Raw genomic sequence first — 19880 nt, 5'->3', positions numbered from 1 at the left:
ATACTACATATATGTTTGTATTCAGATTTGACCAGTCAAATTTGATTACGCGCCACGCCTCACTCTGTGCTCACTCCGCGCGCTAAGACGGCAAGCATGTACGACTATAGAAAAGAGTACCGGCGTCTTTATTTCTTGGCATCGCTTGATGCTACAGTGAAGAAGGTATGAGTAAGGGGGTACCTTGTTGCAAGGTTTTGGACCGCTATTTAGTGGCATCACGGCGAGAAAACGGCGTTGATGAAGGCGTGTCACGAAGGTGCGGTGTCCCAAGTGAAGGAACTCGTCGTTGAAGGGACGAAGAAGCCGGGTTGGATTCATATTCACAACGAGGTAAACAAGAAAAAGCAAGAGGGACGTGTGCGCTCATTTCTTTTTTGTGGCTTTGGGGGGTTAGAAAGGCGAAACAGCTCTTCATTTCGGATGCTTGTCGGGAAACGCGGAAATCTGTTCAATTCTCATCGATAACGGAGCGTCGATTGAGGCAGCTGATAGCGTTAGTCATGCAGCCAATGTGATACGCGGAACCGTGGCTATTGAGATTGCAGGAGGGAAGAAGACCGTTGCACTGGGCGTGTGAACACGACAAATTGGAAGTTGTCAAATTGCTGCTTCATCGAGGCGCCGAGCTCGAAGCACAAAGAGGAGGAGGATATTTCGGGCGGCCGGTAATTTTCTGAATAATAAATAATTAATCAAATAATTAATTTAGACGATGGATTATTACGCAGCGACACCTTTTGTGATGTCATCGAAGGCCGGGAATGTCGAAATTATGAAATATCTAGTGGCAGCGAGATGCAGAGTGAGAGCAGTGGATTATGTATGTTCTTGATTTTATTGATTGCATAATAATACCGGTAATCGTGTTTTCTAGTTTGGCTATAATGCATTGCATCTTGCTTTGAGAGGAGGAAAAAGGGAAGCGGTTCAATATTTATTATCTGACGTTTTTCAAGTCAAAGATCTACCCAAAGAGGTTTCTTTCACAAAACATAATGACATGAATTGATAATGTTTGTAGTGGGTGTGCACTGTCTTTCATTGTGCCTGTCAAGGCGGCTTATTCGAAGTGGCGAAGACGTTTGTAAAAGAGCACGGTTCTCAGATATTGGAACAGAGAGACGAGGCAATTAACAATCTAATCAAATGTACTTATGTTGATTATTGTATTTTAAGTTCGGAATGACGTCATATCTGAATTGTGTGACGAGTGGCAATTGGGAATTAATAGGATGGATGAAGAGCAGAGGTTGCAATGTTGCAGTCAGAAATGGGGTCCTAAATTGATGTCACTTCATAGATTACGTAATTATGTACCGTATTTTTGTAGTGGGGAGACACGGCTCTTCATCTTTGTCTGATGTGTGGAGACGAGAATGCATTTTTGCGTCTGTTTGAATCTATTGCTAAAGAAATCGGTAAAACCATTTCAAAAGGAAAAGTGAGTCGTTGAAATAGTTAATCACATACAGAATATAAGCTCTTTTGTTGTAAAACAGGTGTCTTGTGCAGAGAAATGTTTGGAAATCCGCAATGACGTTTGTTGTTATAAAATGAGTAATGGTTTCATTGTTGTCAATCTCATTAGGATGGTGAAACGCTTTTTCTATTGGCTTGTAAGAAGGGGCTACTAAAAGCGGTTAATTTCCTATTGGAACTGAATTGTCGTTGGCAGGCAAAAAACAAAGTAATTTGTACGCGATTGTTAGAGGGAATGAATTTTCGTTAAAATTAATTTGCGTAGTGGGGAGCATCAGGTCTTCATGTGAGTTGTGAAATGGGACACGTGCCAGTTGTCGAAGTTCTTTTGAACAAGTGCGAATTTGATCTTGACAAAACCGATGACGTAGGAGCAAATTGGTCACAGCATATCATCTCATTGATTTGACGTGAATATTTTAGAAGGACGAGACGGCACTGATGAAAGGTGCCAGAAGTGGAAACTTGACTGTTGTTCAAATGCTAATGAAAAAAAAAGAGCAGTGGGATTTAGGTCATCGGAATGCTGTAAGAGACACAATTGAGGCGTAGTGTTTCCTAATCTATTTGTGTGTCAAAGGAAAACGAATCTATTTTCACCTTAGCGTGCAACGGACGCGAGCCAGACGACGATCAAGTGGCGCACTATTTTCTCAATTGCGGCGATGCCAATTTTGTAAGAAACAGGTTTCGAATGTGAAAAGTACTAGAAGTGATTTAGGATGGCGATGGTATGCTTATGGCCGCTTGTCGCAGCGGTCTTTTGTCAATTGTTGAGCACCTTTTTGAACGTGGCTATTCACTGAATCAACGGAATGAAGTACTCCAATGTCAAGATTACTTTCAATTAGTAATCATGTACATTTTTATCAGGCTAAGCAGTCATTAGTCCATTTGGCTTGTGAATATCGGCAGTTGGAAGTTGCTCACTTTCTCGTCGAGCACAAAGTGGACTTGGACGTAGTAGATGCCGTCAGTTCATTATAAAGAAATCGACACGCTCTCTTTCTGATAAAAGTTTTAGGAGGGATATACTGCATTGGCTTATGCGTGTGAAAGTGGACTGTTTAGCATAGTCAAGTGTCTTGTGCAGAAGGGTTGTTCTTTGACTGTGAAAACAAAGCATTGGGTGAGGCTTCGTTCTAATGAAAATTGAATTATTGAAAGTGTCTATAGGGTCAGGGTTTGCTACATTTGTGTTGTGGCGAAAGCGGAAATTTGAGCGTGGCAGAGTTCCTTGTTGAACGTGGAGTTGAAATTCATTCAACTGATAACGTAATAATTAAACTTGTTGTAAATCATATATACGTATATATATATATTCATGCATATTAGGACGGTAAAACACCAATAATGTTGGCATGCCAGCGGGGTAATCTTGCGATTGTTGAGTATCTTCATCGTCATGGATCTTTTTCGCTCACAGTCCGTACAAAGGTACGGAGTTTGCAGTACTACCACCTCTTTGGCTTCATTTTGGATTCTAGCAAGAAACGGCGTTGTTTCATTTGTCAATTGGTTCCAAATATTGTCCTTGGGGGTCGCCAAACGTGTCAAATTATTTGATTGGTATTGTCTCCAACGACTACTTGAGTAAAAGTGACAGTGTAAGCTAAAGTACATATTCATAAGACAATTAGAGTTTGAGTTTAATTTTAAGAGGGGCAACACTCCATTGATGTTAGCCTGTGAATCAGGACTTTTATCAACTGTGAAGTGTCTCGTAGCGAGAGGCTGTTCTTTGACGACGGTGAGTTTTCTATTTCTCATGTGTTAAGCGCATCGGGGATTCTATTTATAGAATGGAGAGTCACTGTTGCGTATTGCTTGTGAAAACGGACATGAGCACGTAGCGGAGTATTTGCTTAATTTGAACATTGATTGGTATCAATTAGATGAGGTAAATAGATATCGATTTTGTACCTAAAATGAACGTCTCGTAATTCTAATTCTATAGATCACTTCATTACAAAAATCAGCATTCATGGGTGGAACTGTGAATGTTCTAAGAACGCTTTTAGAGCATCGTCTTTCTCACACTGGCAGCAAAGATCAGGTTGTGTGTGACAGTGAACATTAGTCTGTCGGTATTGTACGTTCATTTGTAGGCTTGGTTGTCGTTGCTTCCTTACTTCTTCAACAGTGAAGAAGCGGCAATCGTTCTAATGAATAGGGGAGTAGTTGAAATGGTAAAGTAGTACTATCTTTTATCACGTAACAATGAGTATGTTTTGGTAAGAGCGAAGAAGAGCTTTTCAGTATGGCCTGTGAAAAGGATGCTGTACGTGTTTTTGATCGTCTTGTTGAACGGGGTTTTGATTTCACGCAGCAAAATAAGGTTACCAATGTAGCCGTTTAAATTCATAATATTATTCATTATCTCTCATTGCGTAGGTTGATCTAAGGCATTTATCTGAGAATTTTTGTGTTGGTCATGTTCTACTGGATTACTGCTTCAAGTATGACAAATCAAGTGACGTAAGGGCTTCTCAATTTGTTAATGCAAATATTGTGAATTACGTAATTATAAGGCTCAGCTCAAAGAATCTCTTTTGAAGTTTGCTTGTGATAAAGGCATTCTTGGAATTGTTACCAGACTTCTTGAACTCGGGTTTAGTCTTGAGTTCAAAACGAAGGTACAACAGGATAAGTACGCTCACGGGGGATGGGGTTTGAGAATAATTGAGATGTATAAAGGATGGAAAAAATCTTCTTCATCTGGCTTGCAACAGTGATCACGAAGGTGTCGCGCATTATTTATTAGATTGTGGAATAGCAGTAAATGAAATTGACGAGGTGATTGACGTGTGAACGACTTTTGTCAGGAGATAGACGTTTAACTGTTTAGAACGGCGAAAGTGCTTTGATGATGGCGTGCAGAAGAAATCATCTCTCGGTTGTGAAGCGTCTTGTCGCTAACGGGTGTTCTCTTTCGCAGCGAACGCGTGTTAGTTTTCAACGTGATTACCTGATTGCTAAGTAATTAATAAATCTTTTGGGAATAGCTTGGTGAATCGTTGCTCCACTTATCGGGAGGGGTTAAAGTTACACGATATCTTCTCGCCAACGGAGCAAACGTAAACGACAGAGATGTTGTGAGCACCGACACGTACCATGGTAATTTGAAAGCAGTTTCGTGACGTTTTTTATTTAGCGAGGCAATACTCTGTTGATGGCAGCATGTTTTCAAAAAGATGGCAAGGCTCTACGTTTGCTACTGAAACAGCAAAATTGTCTTGTTAATGCCAAAAACGAAGTTGAGTTATTGTAAAGCTAAGTATGAGTCGATGACTTTGGACGTTGTGTAGAATCAACAAACAGCGTTGCACAATGCATGCAAAAGAAGAACCCATTATGATATTAATGAAACGATGAGCATTATCAAAGATTTACTTGATAGTGGCGTTGACGTTACTGTCTTTGACAAGGTACAAACAGTCATTCTATATAGCCATCACGCCAGCTTTGTTTCACATTTAGTTTGGTGTGGAAGCTTTGTCGTATTTTCTGGAAAATTTAGATTACGTTACTAATCATTCGTGTCTCGAGACACTCAAGAGACTAGTGTTAGCCGGAGCGAGTGTAACAGCCGTATCAGTGGTATATAGATTAGTACTCGTCTCATATACTTTTTAAGTATTTATATAGGAGTCTAAGGAAAGCGTTCTTCATGTCATCGCCAAATATTCAAGATTTGAAGAACCTCCTCGGCTGTTGAGACTGACGGAGTATTACGACTTCTTCATTGAGAAGGGAGCAAATCCTGATTGGCGCGATAACGTCAGAATACCGTTTAGTTAGCTGCTTCAAAGCAGATCTCTTTTAGGACGGAAAGCTTCCGTACGAGTACGCTGCGGGAGAGATGAGGAAGACCTTACGAGACGCTTGGGTAAACGCACGATTCTTTGATCGCCGTTTTCTCTAATTAATTGGTATTTAGAACAAGTGTCAGTACTCGAAATTGCTCGAATTGGGAATAACGAAGCCTTCAAAACTTAAAGTGTGTCTAATCGGCAAGGGAGGAGCAGGAAAGACGACTCTGATGAAGTCGTTACGACGCAAACAAGCGGAAGGAAGACTCTCGTTCGAGAGCGAAATTCGCGTCGACGATTCGACGGATCCTTCTCTTCGTACGGCTGGCGTCGACGTCGTGAGAGCAATTGTCGATGGGGCTGGCGAAGTGGTGTTTTGCGATTTCGCCGGTCAATCGAATTTTCACAAAACGCACAGTCTTTTCTTGTCGGAGTCAAACACGCTCTATCTTCTCGTCGTCGACTTAACCGAATCGGAACAAGAGATACGATTCCGGTCGTCGTATTGGCTGTCGCTAACGAAATGCAGCGTTGGATCTTCAAGCAAAAACAACGTGATAATAATTGGAAGCAGAGGAGACAAGACCGATGGACGAGGCGTGATGAAACGTCTGCTTAATTCACTGAAGGCTAAATTTGGAAAGTATTTCATTTTCTCTGACGAAACGTTCGTTCTGGATTGTCGTGTAAGCGTGTCAGAGACGATGCAGAGACTCCGAGAATACATTGGTCATGTGAAAGAAGAATGCATCGAGGTTTGATAGACACGAGGCTTACGTTAGTTAGGAAAAGCATAGTTTATATCTAGAGAGCGACGGGTGTTCCTAAAATTGTGGACGAAATTCAGTCGTCGTTTCTTCACGAATTGCGGGAAATTGTAGAGGCGTCGGATCCTCTTGTTTCCCTGGCAAATGCAAACCGTCTTCCTCACTTTATCAGGTGCGTTTAGCTCGTACTCTGACTGGCACTCTGACTATTGTGTTTTAATTAATCTTGCTAACGCAGATTTAGAAAGGTTGAAGAGGACGAAGAGGACGAAGAAGAAGAGGAATCGTTTTCTATACGTGTTGAAGATGATGAGATACTGGACGAGTTGGACCTTTCCAAAGAAACGGTATTTGTCGTCCCACTCAATTATCAGATTAATTAAACATATTGATTCGTACCTCGCTGTAGATAAAAGCAATGAGCTGTCGTCACTTTCTTCGAACCGGCTTCTTTTGTCTTCTTATCGATTGGAATATTTTCAGAGGCCTACCGAAAGATACACTGAATCGCATCGTTCAGTTCCTCGATGGGATAGGAGAGGTGAGCTAGTATTGCGTTTGTAATTCTTCTACAATCGACAGTTCTAGATTATTGCGATTGACAAGTACGTTATCTTGAATCCGTCTTGGCTGTGTCACAACGTCATTGGTCCTCTCATGTCGCCTAATGACTTCCCTATTTACATGGAAGAGATCGACGACGGATCAGTGAGCCTTGAGCGAGTCAACGAAGCACTCCGACAATTTAACAAGAATAAGCACATGTCTATTGATGAAGTAATGGAAATACTTTGTGCTCTCGAAGTGTGTTATCGAGTGCCCGACAAGGAGAACGCTTTTCGATTCCCAGCTCTTATAGAAGAACGACTCCGAAACGCCATGTGGAAACACAAGGAGGATATGACTGTATATGTAGGCCGTCGCCTTCAATGTAGAGACGATACAGACATAATCGTTCCCGGAACGATTCCTTTTCTTCAGACGCGATCAGTCGTGTCTCTCGATCCATGTCCAATGATCTGGAAAGATGGAATGGTCTTGGAGAAGCTAGTGACTAATTTCAAAATTGAAGGACTGATCGAATTGCACGAAGGAGGAGACCAGATTGACATCGTCGCGCGCGGTCCCGTTCTCTCCGAAAAGGAATGTTTGGAATTTCTAGAAGAAATGGTTTCAATGACGATGAAAGTCTTAGACGAAAGAAGTCCGGGCACGATACTAGGTGGAGATTTATACTTAAGTGCGTCGTCGCTTCAAGATCTCGTCAAGCATCCCCTTGCATATGATCGCGCGGCAATTGACAGAGCGGCTGGGGGATCGGTGACAACAAGACGTGGACGCTCGAAGTGCACAGACACGTTAAGGAAACTGTTATTGATTCCAAGTGATCATTACTGCATGCTGTCAAGAAATGTCAAAGTGAGCATCGAGGCGTGTTTCAGTCGAGTGGACTTTAGCCGTGTTGGCGTTGAACTTGGTCGGAAGCTCGGCATGCCGATGGCAGACGTGATGATTTGTAAAGACTGTCCTGGACGTTTTCTCGCCAGGTGGAGCGAGGGACTAGACGCGAAGATACCCTTGTTTGCATCCTGTGCGCGTGAGTTGGGCTTGCGAGATATTCTTGCCGTACTACGCGACGACGTTCCGTCAATTGAAGTTTTGGAGTGTCAAGTACACTTAGAATTTATTGTGCTATACTGTATTGTGTTATGCTGACAACCAAATTTAGGAAGATCCGGTCTCGCGTTCAGGAGATGACCACGCGGCACAAGCAATCGCTGTGACGTCTGATTCATCTGATTGTATGTAATCAAATTGAATGCTTTTTTGCTCACCTTTGCTGTAGGTGTCTCTTTCGAGACTCAAATAGTCGAGGAGAAACACATCAACGCCTTGAAAAGCTCAATAGTTGAGAATGAGGATGAATTAGTCGAACTGGCTATGGCGTTTGGCTGGAAGCATGCTGAGGGACAGCAATTTTGCACCGATTACAAAGAAAAAAAGCTTCGTATGAAGTTTTTCCTTTTGGTGGAGAAGTGGACTGCGAAATTAGGTGAAGCGGCCACAATAGGAAAGCTGATCAGTGCTTTAGGTGATATTGAAAAAGGAGGAAAAGCAAAAAGAATTTTGGAGTCTCAATTTCAATAGTGAGTAATTAATCGTACGTGTTCGTCTCCATCGTAGTTACATTGATTGTTTGCTACCTTCTTTAGAGCCAGTGAGTATTGCGCGCACATACTGTAGTAATGTACCTTTAGGTTCTTATTGTTAGAGGAGTACTATTTTTAGTGAAAACTATAGCCTCAGTATCATATGAGTCACAGTTTGGCTGCTTTATTCCCCAACCACTTTGTTTTAAATTTTAGTAAATTTATGGGTATACGTAGAGATATCCGGGTACTCAACTACATGCAGAAGACGTTCGGCGTTCGGACGTCGCTCGGGCCTATGCTGAGTCGTTCGTCTACGTCTTCCGATTGCATGGTGCCATTCTGATTGCAATGGCACCTTCGATGTTTGCAGTAAGAAAGGGGGGCCTTATTAGATCAGGAAACTAAATTTTACTACAGTAGGCACACTTTTTAGTAGCCACCCTATCGTTGTTAAACCTGCATTAGTCCGTTCTGACTGTTGGATTTTTAATCTGTAACTTGAAAGACAGCCTGTCAAACAATAGCATGTGTAAAAGAGTCTGGGTCGAGCTCGGCCAGACCTGTACATACTAGTAGAAGTACGGGCTCTGATTTACACTACATCTTAAGGCTGACATCCGCAGTTAGTTAGTGCAGGTCTCTACCTAGGGTAGGTTAAATGCTCCCAACGCTCGAAATAAAACGCTCATCTACTGTCTACAGGACTTTATTATAAATGCACGTATCACTCGTTCTAACGCTAGGTAAAGAAAAATAAGAAAGTCTTTCTACCCTCGCTTATGTAAACCATTTCGATGGCCTTTTTGGACCGTCTGTTTTCTTATATCCTAACACCCGCAATCAATGAATGTCATTCCAGCAAAGCGTCAGTAAGCTTACCTTTTTTCTCTATGGCAGCTTGCACCTTTTTATCCTCTTCAATTTCCCTAGAAGAGAAGTAGGAAAATTGAACCTTTTCCTCTATGTATTATTACCTCAACCGTTCCTCTTCAAGCTGCTCAAGCAACGTGTTTCTTTTCTCAACTAAATCAATCATTTCTTTAATGAGTCGTTCCTCTTCTCTCCTATCCCGAGCCGTCTTTTTGTTGTCTAAAAAACCCATAGTTGAGTTCAAAAGTGTTAATTAATAAGTATCATAAGAAGTAAATCTCACCGGGTATGGACATTTTAAGACGAACTTTAGCTTCAACCTGAGCATGCTTTTCAACCAATTCCAAATCACTGATACTACAGATAAAGGCTTATGCACAGACCAACCGGACTAACTAACGATTATTTTTTCTTACATGTAGACTAATTCTCCTTCACGTCTGATGAGCCGATTTTTCTCATTGACCAACGTAAACCACTCACTCATGAGCTCGTCGTCGCCATCCTCCTCCTCATCTTTCTCTAAGAAAAAACAAATGAAGTGACATCTCAAGCAGATTCTCTTTTACCGTCCATCATATTCCTACACTGCTCCTCCAACTCGGGCCCCCTCTCCTCCAACTTCTTCTGCCCCATTCTCAACTGATGCAACTCCTGACGCGCCTCGATCAACGTCATCTTCTCATCCAACTCTTCCTTTCTCTCAATCGGAGGCGGCTTCGGCGCCGGTCGCTTTCCCGCCGGCCCGCCCGTATACGGAAGCGGTCGTTCGGGCGGCGTTCTCCCCGCTGCCGCTTGACTCCTCTCGATCACCTGCCGTCGACTGTACGCTCTTCCGCGATCCGTCAGCTGCATACGCGATATCAACGCCGGACTGCCGGCGGGACGCGGCGGCGCCTGACGCTTCGCCTTTCGTTTCGTCTCGTTCGAACTGACGTCTTTTGGAACGACGCGCGGCTGCGGTGGACGCGGAGCCGGCCTCTTGTTCGCCTTGGTGAGATCTTCTCTTGAGTCTTGACGCGGCGGCGACGGCGGGCGAGACGGACGCACGGGAGGCGGCGACGGTTTTTCGCCGCCGTCGTTCGTCGGCGGTCGAGGCGCAACTCGTTTGAGTTTCACGTCGAATGGCTTTGATTCAGCCGGCTGCGCGACTTGATTCGACGGCGACGAGGGAGCGGAACGTTTGATTCTGGGCGAAGGAGTCGGATGAGACGACGTCTCGTTTTCTCCTTTCGAAGGGTCTTCTTTTTCAGATCCGGTCTCGTCGGTTTTCGGCTCCTCCGAGTCGGCTCTATCTTCGTCTTTCCTTCGCCACGGCGATTTTCTTCGCACGCGCGATCGCACCGCTTCCAGCTCCTTTTTAACCGCGTCCTCCTCCTCCTGTTTTTTCGGCGGCGGCGCGCGGGGGCCTACCCTCGCTCGAGGCACCGGCTTGGGCAGCTCGTCTCGCGCCGCCGCTCCTCTCGACGCGGGAATGGGAGAACCGCGCGGTGAAACGCGCGGGGAGGCTCGGGGTGACGCGTGGGGTGAGACGCCAGATAGGATCTTTTCTTTCGCGAGAAGAAATTCGGGTACGGTCTGATCTTGATTCTCTTTTCTAGGCGGCGGTTTTTGGACGTGAGAAATTGGGTGTAGGATCGCCGCTGCCGAGGGGGGTTTGTTCTCTTCTGCCGCTGAGGTCTTCTCGTCTGACTTTTGCGCCGTTTTTCTTCGTAGCGATTTTCTCGGTGGAGCGACGGGCATGGCATCTTCAGGCTTGCTCATTTTTTTTTCCTGGGGAGCGACGGTCTTCTCTTGCTCCGCCTTTGCTTCGTCGACGCGTTTTACTTCCGTTGACGGCTCAACCACGACGTCGTCTCGTTTCGCTTCCGTCCTCTCCGACTTGACGTCGGATTTGTCCGTAAGCTAAGGAAAGAAAAGCAAATCACCATGTCGTTTCCACGGTAACCATCTTCTTTACCTGTTGAGGTTGAGAAGACGGAGGAGGGGAAGAAAAGAAGTTTCGTCTCGCTATATTCTTTCTTGACTTCGACTCGTCGACTTCCTTTGCTGCGACCTTGGACGTCTCCTCGTCGACTTTCTTCTCCGGTTCCTTTGTCGTGGCCTCCACCTTCTTCGCTTCCTTCTGCTGAAGTCGACTCAAGAACGACGTTATCGTCTGAGCGGCGGCAACGTCCGTTTTCCCGCCCTTCTCCTCCTCCTTCGCGACGTCGCGAGACGGCATCGCCGCCACCTCGATCGTCTGAGAACGCAACTCCTCTTTATTGTCATCACCGGTCTTTCCCCAAGCAGACGCCGCTAACCCCACTTTGGTGGTAGTCTTCTCATCAGTCGTAACTACTCTATTTCTCACAATCGGTTCACTCTTCTGTTCAATAGGAAAAGAGCGTTCGTGTTTCGTCGCCGCCGTCGCCGTCGCCGCCGAATCGCTCATCTTTTCGTTGGCGGAACCTTTGCCGCTTGGCTTTGGGAGTCCGCCGACTGACTCGCTTTTCTTTTCGCTCTCGTCGACCTCCATCTTTTCCGTCGTCTTCAATCGTGACCGAAAAACGAACGGTTGCTTCTTTTCCCCAGTTGGATTCGCCGACGCTTTTTCTCCGTTCTCCCGTCCCACTCTATCGCTCGCCGTCTTCGCGTTCTCCTTGCCAGCGACGTCTTCCGGCTTTTTCTTCTCTTTGACTACTTCCTCGGTTTTCTTCTTTTTTGCGGCGGTGGCGTTGGCGTTCTCGGCGTCTCCGCTCGCCGTCGTGCGAATTCGTCCCAATCCAGCACTCGGCGTCATTCCGTTGAAATAGTTGTAGTACTGCGACACGTACGTGCACACGCTCAGCTTGTCGGGAACCTTCATGGCAACCATGTCTTCAGCATCAAGTAGCGCACAGATACCAAGCTTTGACTCGGCGACGTCAAAAGCCTAGATCAAAAAGACGTAATCAATAGTTGAGTAAAGAAATATCCCCCTCCCACGGAAAGATCCACATAAAATAATTAAAATATAAAGGACTCAATCAACGCTGATTCTGATTATCCATCAAGTGCTTCATTTAAAAAGGTTTCCCGGATGTGAAGTTTATTCTTTCAAGTTTAATTAGTCGCCCAGATCCGGTTTCGGATTATTACCAGGCTATTGTTTCCCGCGATGTCGTTCGGCGAAAGTGATTCGAAGTCGCTACGAATAGGACACAGTGAAAGGGGGCGAGCATCAAAGTAGACTGATTCGTTTACATGAGATCGGGTCGGTATCGGTGAATGATCGCGCAGAATGCGAGGCCGTCGCGAAACGACGTCGTCATGTTGGTAATCGAGACGTTCGGATAGTTCTCGCACTGTTTGGCACACCAAGCCTGAAGAGCACGTACGCCTTTTAGCGCCATGAAAGCGGAGGTCAAAGTCCGAGAAGAGGAAAGGCCTATACGGGGAGTGCCGTTTTCCACCGCCCGGATATTCCAAGTGCCGCCAAGCGACGACGCCGTCGCAAAGCTCGCGAATAAAGACTATGAAAGTGGCGGATTATTAAAAAGTCGTGCACAACTTAGCGCCCCTTGGCTGCACGTAAACATAAACAGCGTCGCGTCACATGACCCTCACACAACGTCACACCTACGCTCCAACAGCACTCCTTCGTTTCCCAGTGCAGCAGTCACCGTCTACGGCCTGAGACAGCGCGATGAAGTCGCAAATGCAGTGTCTTTTCGTCATCGCGCTCGTCGCCACGTCGTCGGCGTGCAGCGATTGCGAACGAGAGTGGAATCCGCCCGAGTGCAACGAAGACGTCGTCGCCTCCACCGCCACCGCGATCCCATCGCCGAAACGACGCGAATCGAGCCTATCGATATGGATCGCGACGCTCGCTTCGGCCGCTCTCGTCGGCGCGACGGGCATTTTTCCCCTCCTACTCATCGGTCTCGATTATTCGCCGACGAAATCGCCGTCGCTGCATCGATTTTTGCTCAGCTTCGCCGCCGGAGGCCTTCTCGGCGACGTCTTCCTTCATCTCCTACCCGAGACGTGGGCGGCGCAAGCGCACGGCGCCGGCGCGAGCGAATTGTGGATTATCGGCGGCTTCGTCATTTTTCTCGTGATCGAGAAACTCGCCAACGAATCGTCGTCGGAGGAGGAGAAGGCGCAAGATTGCGATGACGTCACCGATACGACGACGACGAATGCTTCGCAACAAAAGCTAGACGATTGCGATGACGTCAATGGAAAAGTTCGTCATCGTACGGGTGCAGTGCAAGAGTCACGTGACAGCGACACCAGTATTTCCAACGGTGACGTTGTGACCAAGGTGAATGTAAGCGGCTACCTGAATTTGGCGGCAAATTGCGCTGACAACATCACCCATGGCCTTGCACTGAGTGCCGCCTATTTGCTCGGCTTCAAGGTGGGCGTTCTCACCACTATCACCATACTCCTGCACGAGCTGCCGCACGAAATTGGCGACTTCGCCATTCTTCTCAACGCCGGTTTCGATCACTGGTCGGCAGCCAAGGCCCAGATTGCGACGGCATCCGGCGGTCTTATTGGCGCCGCGGCCGGTCTCATCGCTCACGATTTCGCCAATACGACGGCGTGGATACTACCCTTCACGGCGGGCGGATTCGTCTACGTGAGCATGGTAACCGTGCTACCCGAGCTGCTGAAAGAGACGAAGTTTGCTGACACGTGTAAACAATTGATTGGCATTACAGGGGGCATGCTGCTCATGGGCGCGGTCACGTTTTTGGAGTGAGCGCAGACCAGCCACAGTCTCACGACAGTGCTAACTGATTTTCGCGTATGTTTGTACGTAAGTATACGTGTGGTCATTCAGTGTTGTAGAAGGAGTTAGAGCTGACATGTCTCCTCCAGTTGATTAATAATGTGAGTTTTGAATTTCGCTCTGATTGCGTTGAATGCCATCACGTTTTCCGGCTCCTCGTCTCGCCAAAACGCGCTGAATTTTTGAAACAGAGTACCTTGGGGTAGACGATTTTAATTAATGATTTCAGTTTAACTTGTTCTTACAGTAGACTTCGTGGAATTGCTTCATGTCAATTTTACGTTTGGATGCTTCGCTGTAGAGATGTCGTCGAAGACTCCCTTCACGAAGAAGCTCTAGAGCCAAGCTAGTCAAATTGATTCCGACTACAGCAAAGGAATACCTAAGAGAGCAAAGTGAATACATAGTCGTTTAGACACCTACTTATTTACCCCAATTTGGGATGATGAGAGTGAGATAAAACCTTTCTAGCTACGTCACCATGTTCTGTAGAAAAGTATCTAAAGTTGATAACACATAAAATAATACAATACCCCTTTATCTATGTCCTTACACTAGATTCTCTAAGCTCAATAATCCCATTCCTCTAAAATCTGTGGCTGGATTAGTTCCCTGAAATCCTATTTCGCCCCATTGGCTTGTGTGACGAGACTGAAGCTCTTGGCCTGGCATTAGAGCCGTCCACAGCTAAAAAGAGGTAACTTTAAAAAATTAATTAATTAATAATTGGTCATTTGCCTGCAGTAATAATTTCTCGTGCACTTCATTCTCTTCAGAATACTTCACGCCTCTTCGCTCTTCAACCTCTTCGAGCAATTGAGACGCGCTGGCAATTTGAGACAGGCAGACACCAAACGCTTGAGCAAAACTAAAAAAACAGTACAGTAATTTGATCTGAAGCGCTCGAGGTAGACTCTAATGCCTTATGTTTTTCTGAGACACTATCTGCTTAACGTTGAGCACGTGCTCGACAGCTTGACCCACGTCAGTTCCAGGATCTTCGGCATAAAGTCTCAATTCCTTGATTAGAGCAAAATGATAAGGAAGACGATCGATTTTTTCTAAGTTCAGCACTAACGGGGTTTTTGGACAGCCGCAGCGATTTCTCTGCAAAAAAGGGCCATGAAAAGCAGCTGGCGAGAAGAGGAATTTCGCACCGATTGCACAAGTTCTCGCCGCGCCGAAGCGTTCGAGCTCGCACACGCGTTCCAGTTCGCATTTTCGAGTCAGAAGTCGTAGGAACCATTTGAAAATACCACGCCATCGCGATGCCAGCACAGTTCTCCACCACGACATTGCACAGAGTAGAAGTAAAAGCCCGGATAAAAGAAAACTCCGGAAGCACACCCAAGAAGAGATTTCCCTTCAAGAGGGCACAGTCAGAGCTCTAGCTGCAACAGTGCACCAAAGGACTCTCTAGGCAGTAGACACAGGATGTGCTGCTGCGCGGGAGATTCCCAAATCAATGCACGCATGCGCCAGTAGGCAGAAAATGACTGCAAAGGCGAAGGCTGACAAGCTAGGCGTTATTCGCGTGCCATACGATCGTCTCCTTGAAGTGGCGGAACGTCTAAAACCGCCAGAAGACGTCCAGCGATCCACGCGAGGCGTCTTGACTCTCCCCAAGCTCCCGAACGCCGTTCACGAGAAAAAAGGTAAAAACGGCCTTCTCGAGCGTCTCCACGAGCTCGAAGCGACCCTCACGGACCTCCTAACCCGCTATCCCAAACGCGAGCACCCGAAAACGCTCGAAATTCGACGCGAATTCGAAGTCGCGTGTCGACGAATCATAGTCGATTTTCCCGACGTCGCCTACGCGGAGGACGTCGTCGATCTCGCGTGGAAATCGGCGTTCTATCAAATCATCGAATGGATGAAAAAGTGGCGCGAAACGAACGCCGCGGAATCGATAACGAGTTTCATCAAATCGGCTATGGAATTCTACGAAAATTTATTGGAAGAAATTCGAAAAGAGTCGTCGCTCGATTTCGACCGATACAATCCGTTGATCACCGTTTCGCCGAGCAAGAGACGAGAACGCGTCGCTCATCTTCACAGTCATAAAATTCTGATGTGTCTCGGAGATCTGGCTCGTTACGAAGTCTCTTATTTGGATATCGCCGATTATGGATTAGCGAGAAAGTATTATTTGAAAGCCCAGAGTCTCGTGCCGCGTAACGGCAAGCCTTATAATCAATTGGCCGTCATCGCAGCGTTGACGAATCGAAAACTAGACGCGACGTACTATTACGTGAGAAGTTTGGCCGTTTCGAAGCCGTACGTGAACGCGCGCGAGAAGCTGATGGCGTTGTTCGAGAGCGCAAAGAGACGGGAGAAACATATGACGCAGGAGGAGGAGAAGGGGAGGAGACGAAACGAGAGAAAGACGACGACTCAAAAGAAAGGTCGATCGTCGTCGTCGCCGAGAGAAATTTGGATTTTTGACGGTTTTCAAGTCGACGAAGAAGGGGAGAGCGTCGAGTTCGAAAACGACGGCTCTCCGGAAAAGGACATTTCGTCTCCGTCTTCGCCGTCGCCGTCGTCGTCGTCTCTCAAGGGAATCGTCACGCGTTTTCTCACGCTCCACGGCTTTCTCTTCACTCGCGTCGGCTTGGATCGTTTTCCGATTCTCCTTTGTCGTTTTCTCGACGATTTCCAACGCTCTTCTGCGACGGCGTTCGATCGTAAGACTCTTCTTCACATGACGTCGATCGTGATGTATTCCTCGTGGAATAGTCGCGAGTCGAGCTCTCGCGTCTACGCCGTTCAACTGGCTGTGCGTTATTTCGGCGCGCTCTGTCGTCGGGCGCACGACGAGGACGCCGTCCACCGAAGCGACGTTCTACCCTCGCTGAAAATATTGTCCGAGTGGATGAGATACGACGATCGGACGTGGATGCGGTTGTCCGATCGCGCCGCTTTGCCTCTGCAGTCGTTTTGCCTTCTAATCAATTCTCTGCTATCTGATATTGATGATAGTCTCGAAGACGGTGATCCGTCTGTTTTAGCGTTGGACGAAGACGTCCTTTTAGCCGGTTTTTCTCCCCTACAGGAGTCGCACAGTCGAAAGGAAAGGAACTTGGACGATCGCGCTCGAGGCGACGCCGTTCGACTGGAGTGTCTCAAACGATTCGCCGAATTTCTGACGACTCATCCCGAGCCTCTTCTTCAACGGTCCAATAACGAGTACGAAGTCATAAAGAACGGCGTCGTCGTCGCAGCGTCGAGCGATTCGCCGACGCCGAAGCACGAATCGGAATCACAAAACGAAAACGACGTCGAAATATTAGGCGAAGAAGCGTCGACCGATTCTTCCGACGCCGTCGACGACGACGACGCCGTCGGCGAACTGCTCGCAAAGAAGCGAGCGCTCGCCGTCCAAGTGGCAAAAGAGCAGAAACGCGAAGACGACATTCGCGATATCGTCGATCGACAGAAGGCGCTCGTCGCCGCCGCGACGAGAACGCCGTCGCGAATTCGCCCGCGATATCTCGTGCCCGACACGAATTGTTTCGTCGAGCATTTCGACTTGATACGAAGAGTCGTCGACGGGAAGAAGTTTGCAGTGGCGATACCACTCGTCGTCGTCAACGAATTATCCGGCCTATCAAAGGGAGCCGTCAACGACGACGACGACGCCGCGGAGAAGGAAAAACGAAAAGAGCGCACGACGAAGGTGGCGACGGCGGCGAGCCTATACGTCGAGACGTGTTTCGCGCGCAAGTCGACGAACGTCAGCGTTTTGACGAGCAACGGCAATCGGCTGTCGACGCTCGCTTTTCGCGATCAGGACTCGTCGCAAATTTCCGGCAATAACGACGACATCATACTTGAGAGTTGTCATCGTCTGAGTGACGTCGTCGAGTCAACGACGGAGAATGACGTCGTGCGAGAAGTCGTTCTCGTGACGGACGATCGAAATTTGCGCGTGAAAGCGCGCGCGAAAGGGGTTATCGTAACAAATATAGGAAAATTCGTCAAAATGGCTCAAATCGCCTGAGGTAACTACACCATTGAAGCAAGACACTGAATACTACGTAAGTGCATATGGTACAGAAAACGAATGGCGTGGATAAATAGGGACGTTTAGTCACTTCCATGGGGTCGATATCGGCCTGGTTCTGCCTGGCGGCGGTTTCGTTGACGAAGCTGTACTTCTTGCGCTGCTGGCCAATCGGCTTTGAGAAGGAGTCGTGAAGCGACTGCTGGCTCTTGATGACGAAGACCCTGTGGGGAACGTCATGGGGAATTTTGTTATCAAAATAGTTATTTTTTAGGTTATGATTTTACCGCTTTCAGCCAATAAAAGATCGTCCAGACTATTTTGAATGTGAACCAAACCTGAGGTAATTAAAAATTAATAATGACGTGGCCCACAAGACGATTAGATAACAGGATTTATGTAATTGAGGTTTTAGATATTCGTTCTTACTGTCAGAGGAGAATCCTTGGGGGTGGGAAACAGGAACAGTTGGCTGAGAAGAAGCCGTTTTAAGTCTGGAGCCGCTGCTTTGCCTTGCCGTGGCTCTCCCCGTCTGAGGAGGAGACGGACGGCAGCTTTCCGGCAATGGGCCGGACACCAGTCCTTGGGGAAACTTCTGACTCAGCACCTTTAGTCCTAGCGTCAACATTTTCATCCAAAACAACGTTGCAACTTCATCCCCATACATCCCCATACCTCCTGAAAGCATGAAAACGTTGTCCACTTCTCGTTGGACGAACGTCGTGGCTGCATTAGGAGCAATGCGCTCGTCTTCGTCGTAGAGAATGATAATCTTTCCTGGTTTGTTTTTCTGCGCGAGACAGACAGTCTATTATATCTTTAGGTGGGTTCCTAGCTTCCTGCGTTACGTAGGTAAGGATTTCCTTGGTGAAATAATTGCAACTTCGCGACAGCATTGCCATTGGATAACTCAAAGCTAAGTACACGTCATAGTGAACGCACTACACTTAGAAATACAATCTTACCTCCTATTATGTGACAAGCATCATAAGCATCGCGATCTCTCACGTCCAGAAGCAAATATGGGGAGTCAGCTTGAGGTGTCTCCGGTTGGACGGATTTGGCAGGCACTTCTCCGACGCCTCTCACAAAGCTAAGAAATTAAAATCACGAGTAGATCAATAATAAATAAATAAATAAATACTAAATAATATACTTGATTATGTTTCTTCTCTTACATACGTAGGAGGTTATACTCACTCAGATAATGTTGATCTTGCTGTCATACTTCCATCACCTTCCTCATCTAATTTTGCAGTCTCTGTGTGGCTTTCAGGTAAATTTAGATGAGGTACGACTCCTTCGTCGTCTTCGTAGTAGTCGTCGTCGCAACCGTCGTCGACAAAAAGAGACCCGTGAACTTGAATCACCTTATAAGGTAATGTTGAATTATCGAAATTAGAAAGGACTCTCGCTTTCCTGACCAATTGAGCGAACGTTGCCACTTTGATTCGTCGAAATATTTCGTCTTTTCGATACCTATAGTCTAAAAGAAATTTATCCAACAATCCTGGTTATAATGAAGACTTGCTTTTCTTGATGTCTTCCATTTTTTCCAAATACTTGCTAAGGCTAGCGCCTAATTATTAGAGATGCCCGTCAGGCAAGTCTAGAGAAGGCTACTAGAAGAAACCTGTGTCGACTGTGGCCTTCACATGCTTGTATCGTGGATTTTCGGGAATCCTTTGATTCAAAATCTACGAACGTCACGAAAAATTGCAAAATATCGGTCGCAGCACATTTCTACATCTCTTTTCGGTTTGGGTTTTGCTCGACTTGTTGTCGCCGACATCGCAGCGCGTCGAAATGCGCCAAAGAAACACTGGGAATCCGGGAGAGCCAAACAAAAGAATCCGGGATAGCAAATTAACCACGCCTCCCTTTTAACTCCGTGTTGCAGCGATTTCGCTGTTTCTAAGCAAAACTTTTGCAAAAAAGCGTAGAATCCAAAGTAGATAGCCGCAGAAGCGAACTCGAGAAGAACTCCACGTACCTATACGGGACAGTGGGAACGTGCGCCATCACCTCCAG

At 46.6% G+C, this 19880-nt stretch overlaps 6 protein-coding genes across 12 annotated transcripts; 3 read left to right on the top strand and 3 right to left on the bottom strand.

The window, feature by feature from the left end:
- The first annotated feature begins 86 nt into the window (after positions 1–86).
- Positions 87–12081, top strand: LOC136183564 (serine/threonine-protein phosphatase 6 regulatory ankyrin repeat subunit B-like). Of its 7 annotated transcripts, XM_065970245.1 has the most exons (45): positions 87–165; positions 214–333; positions 398–496; positions 549–668; positions 713–823; positions 878–979; positions 1025–1129; positions 1180–1278; positions 1334–1444; positions 1503–1541; positions 1592–1690; positions 1748–1849; positions 1906–2010; positions 2063–2158; positions 2204–2302; positions 2356–2454; positions 2507–2611; positions 2659–2757; positions 2818–2919; positions 2970–3089; positions 3143–3232; positions 3284–3382; positions 3440–3538; positions 3591–3671; positions 3722–3820; positions 3877–3960; positions 4014–4118; positions 4180–4278; positions 4331–4429; positions 4488–4577; positions 4637–4738; positions 4791–4910; positions 4963–5082; positions 5131–5262; positions 5309–5371; positions 5423–6049; positions 6103–6233; positions 6300–6408; positions 6471–6602; positions 6650–7732; positions 7791–7863; positions 7908–8208; positions 8275–8583; positions 9507–10610; positions 10686–12080. In XM_065970245.1, coding segments are annotated over exons 1-43 (5940 nt in total). In that variant the 5' UTR covers positions 87–96; the 3' UTR covers positions 8276–8583; positions 9507–10610; positions 10686–12080. The 7 variants fall into 7 exon arrangements, with proteins under 7 accessions (XP_065826317.1, XP_065826319.1, XP_065826318.1 ...); XM_065970247.1 differs by having other exon boundaries at positions 2818–2907; positions 7908–8583; positions 10686–12081; XM_065970246.1 differs by having other exon boundaries at positions 6306–6408; positions 7908–8583.
- Positions 8905–12511, bottom strand: LOC136183565 (MICAL-like protein 1). Its single transcript, XM_065970252.1, has 9 exons — positions 12310–12511; positions 12205–12253; positions 11045–11998; positions 9654–10989; positions 9501–9606; positions 9368–9441; positions 9189–9303; positions 9094–9140; positions 8905–9041 (listed from the first exon to the last, which is right to left on the bottom strand). Exons 1-9 carry the CDS (start codon positions 12456–12458, stop codon positions 8992–8994), a joined length of 2880 nt encoding a protein of 959 aa, XP_065826324.1. The 5' UTR covers positions 12459–12511; the 3' UTR covers positions 8905–8991.
- Positions 12512–12618: 107 nt separating this feature from the next.
- Positions 12619–13964, top strand: LOC136183569 (zinc transporter ZIP13-like). Its single transcript, XM_065970255.1, has one exon. It carries the CDS (start codon positions 12752–12754, stop codon positions 13814–13816), a length of 1065 nt encoding a protein of 354 aa, XP_065826327.1. The 5' UTR covers positions 12619–12751; the 3' UTR covers positions 13817–13964.
- LOC136183570 (ELMO domain-containing protein 2-like) lies at positions 13671–15296 on the bottom strand. The gene is made up of 8 exons (XM_065970257.1): positions 15004–15296; positions 14925–14953; positions 14769–14866; positions 14585–14714; positions 14400–14533; positions 14278–14346; positions 14092–14228; positions 13671–14042 (listed from the first exon to the last, which is right to left on the bottom strand). Exons 1-8 carry the CDS (start codon positions 15140–15142, stop codon positions 13912–13914), a joined length of 867 nt encoding a protein of 288 aa, XP_065826329.1. The 5' UTR covers positions 15143–15296; the 3' UTR covers positions 13671–13911.
- On the top strand, positions 15239–18186 carry LOC136183567 (telomerase-binding protein EST1A-like). The gene is made up of 2 exons (XM_065970253.1): positions 15239–17883; positions 17937–18186. Exon 1 carries the CDS (start codon positions 15312–15314, stop codon positions 17844–17846), a length of 2535 nt encoding a protein of 844 aa, XP_065826325.1. The 5' UTR covers positions 15239–15311; the 3' UTR covers positions 17847–17883; positions 17937–18186.
- On the bottom strand, positions 17797–19737 carry LOC136183568 (centrosomal protein of 41 kDa-like). The gene is made up of 11 exons (XM_065970254.1): positions 19597–19737; positions 19483–19546; positions 19381–19428; positions 19274–19335; positions 19050–19219; positions 18815–18942; positions 18698–18765; positions 18525–18639; positions 18279–18464; positions 18137–18187; positions 17797–18073 (listed from the first exon to the last, which is right to left on the bottom strand). Exons 1-11 carry the CDS (start codon positions 19639–19641, stop codon positions 17937–17939), a joined length of 1074 nt encoding a protein of 357 aa, XP_065826326.1. The 5' UTR covers positions 19642–19737; the 3' UTR covers positions 17797–17936.
- Positions 19738–19880: the final 143 nt, after the last annotated feature.

This window comes from Oscarella lobularis, chromosome 2, assembly GCF_947507565.1.
Source record: "Oscarella lobularis chromosome 2, ooOscLobu1.1, whole genome shotgun sequence".
In the NCBI taxonomy this organism is placed as follows: Eukaryota; Metazoa; Porifera; class Homoscleromorpha; order Homosclerophorida; family Oscarellidae; genus Oscarella; species Oscarella lobularis.
The sequence above is the reverse complement of the archived record's forward strand: the minus strand, read 5'-3'. Positions and strand labels throughout refer to the sequence as shown.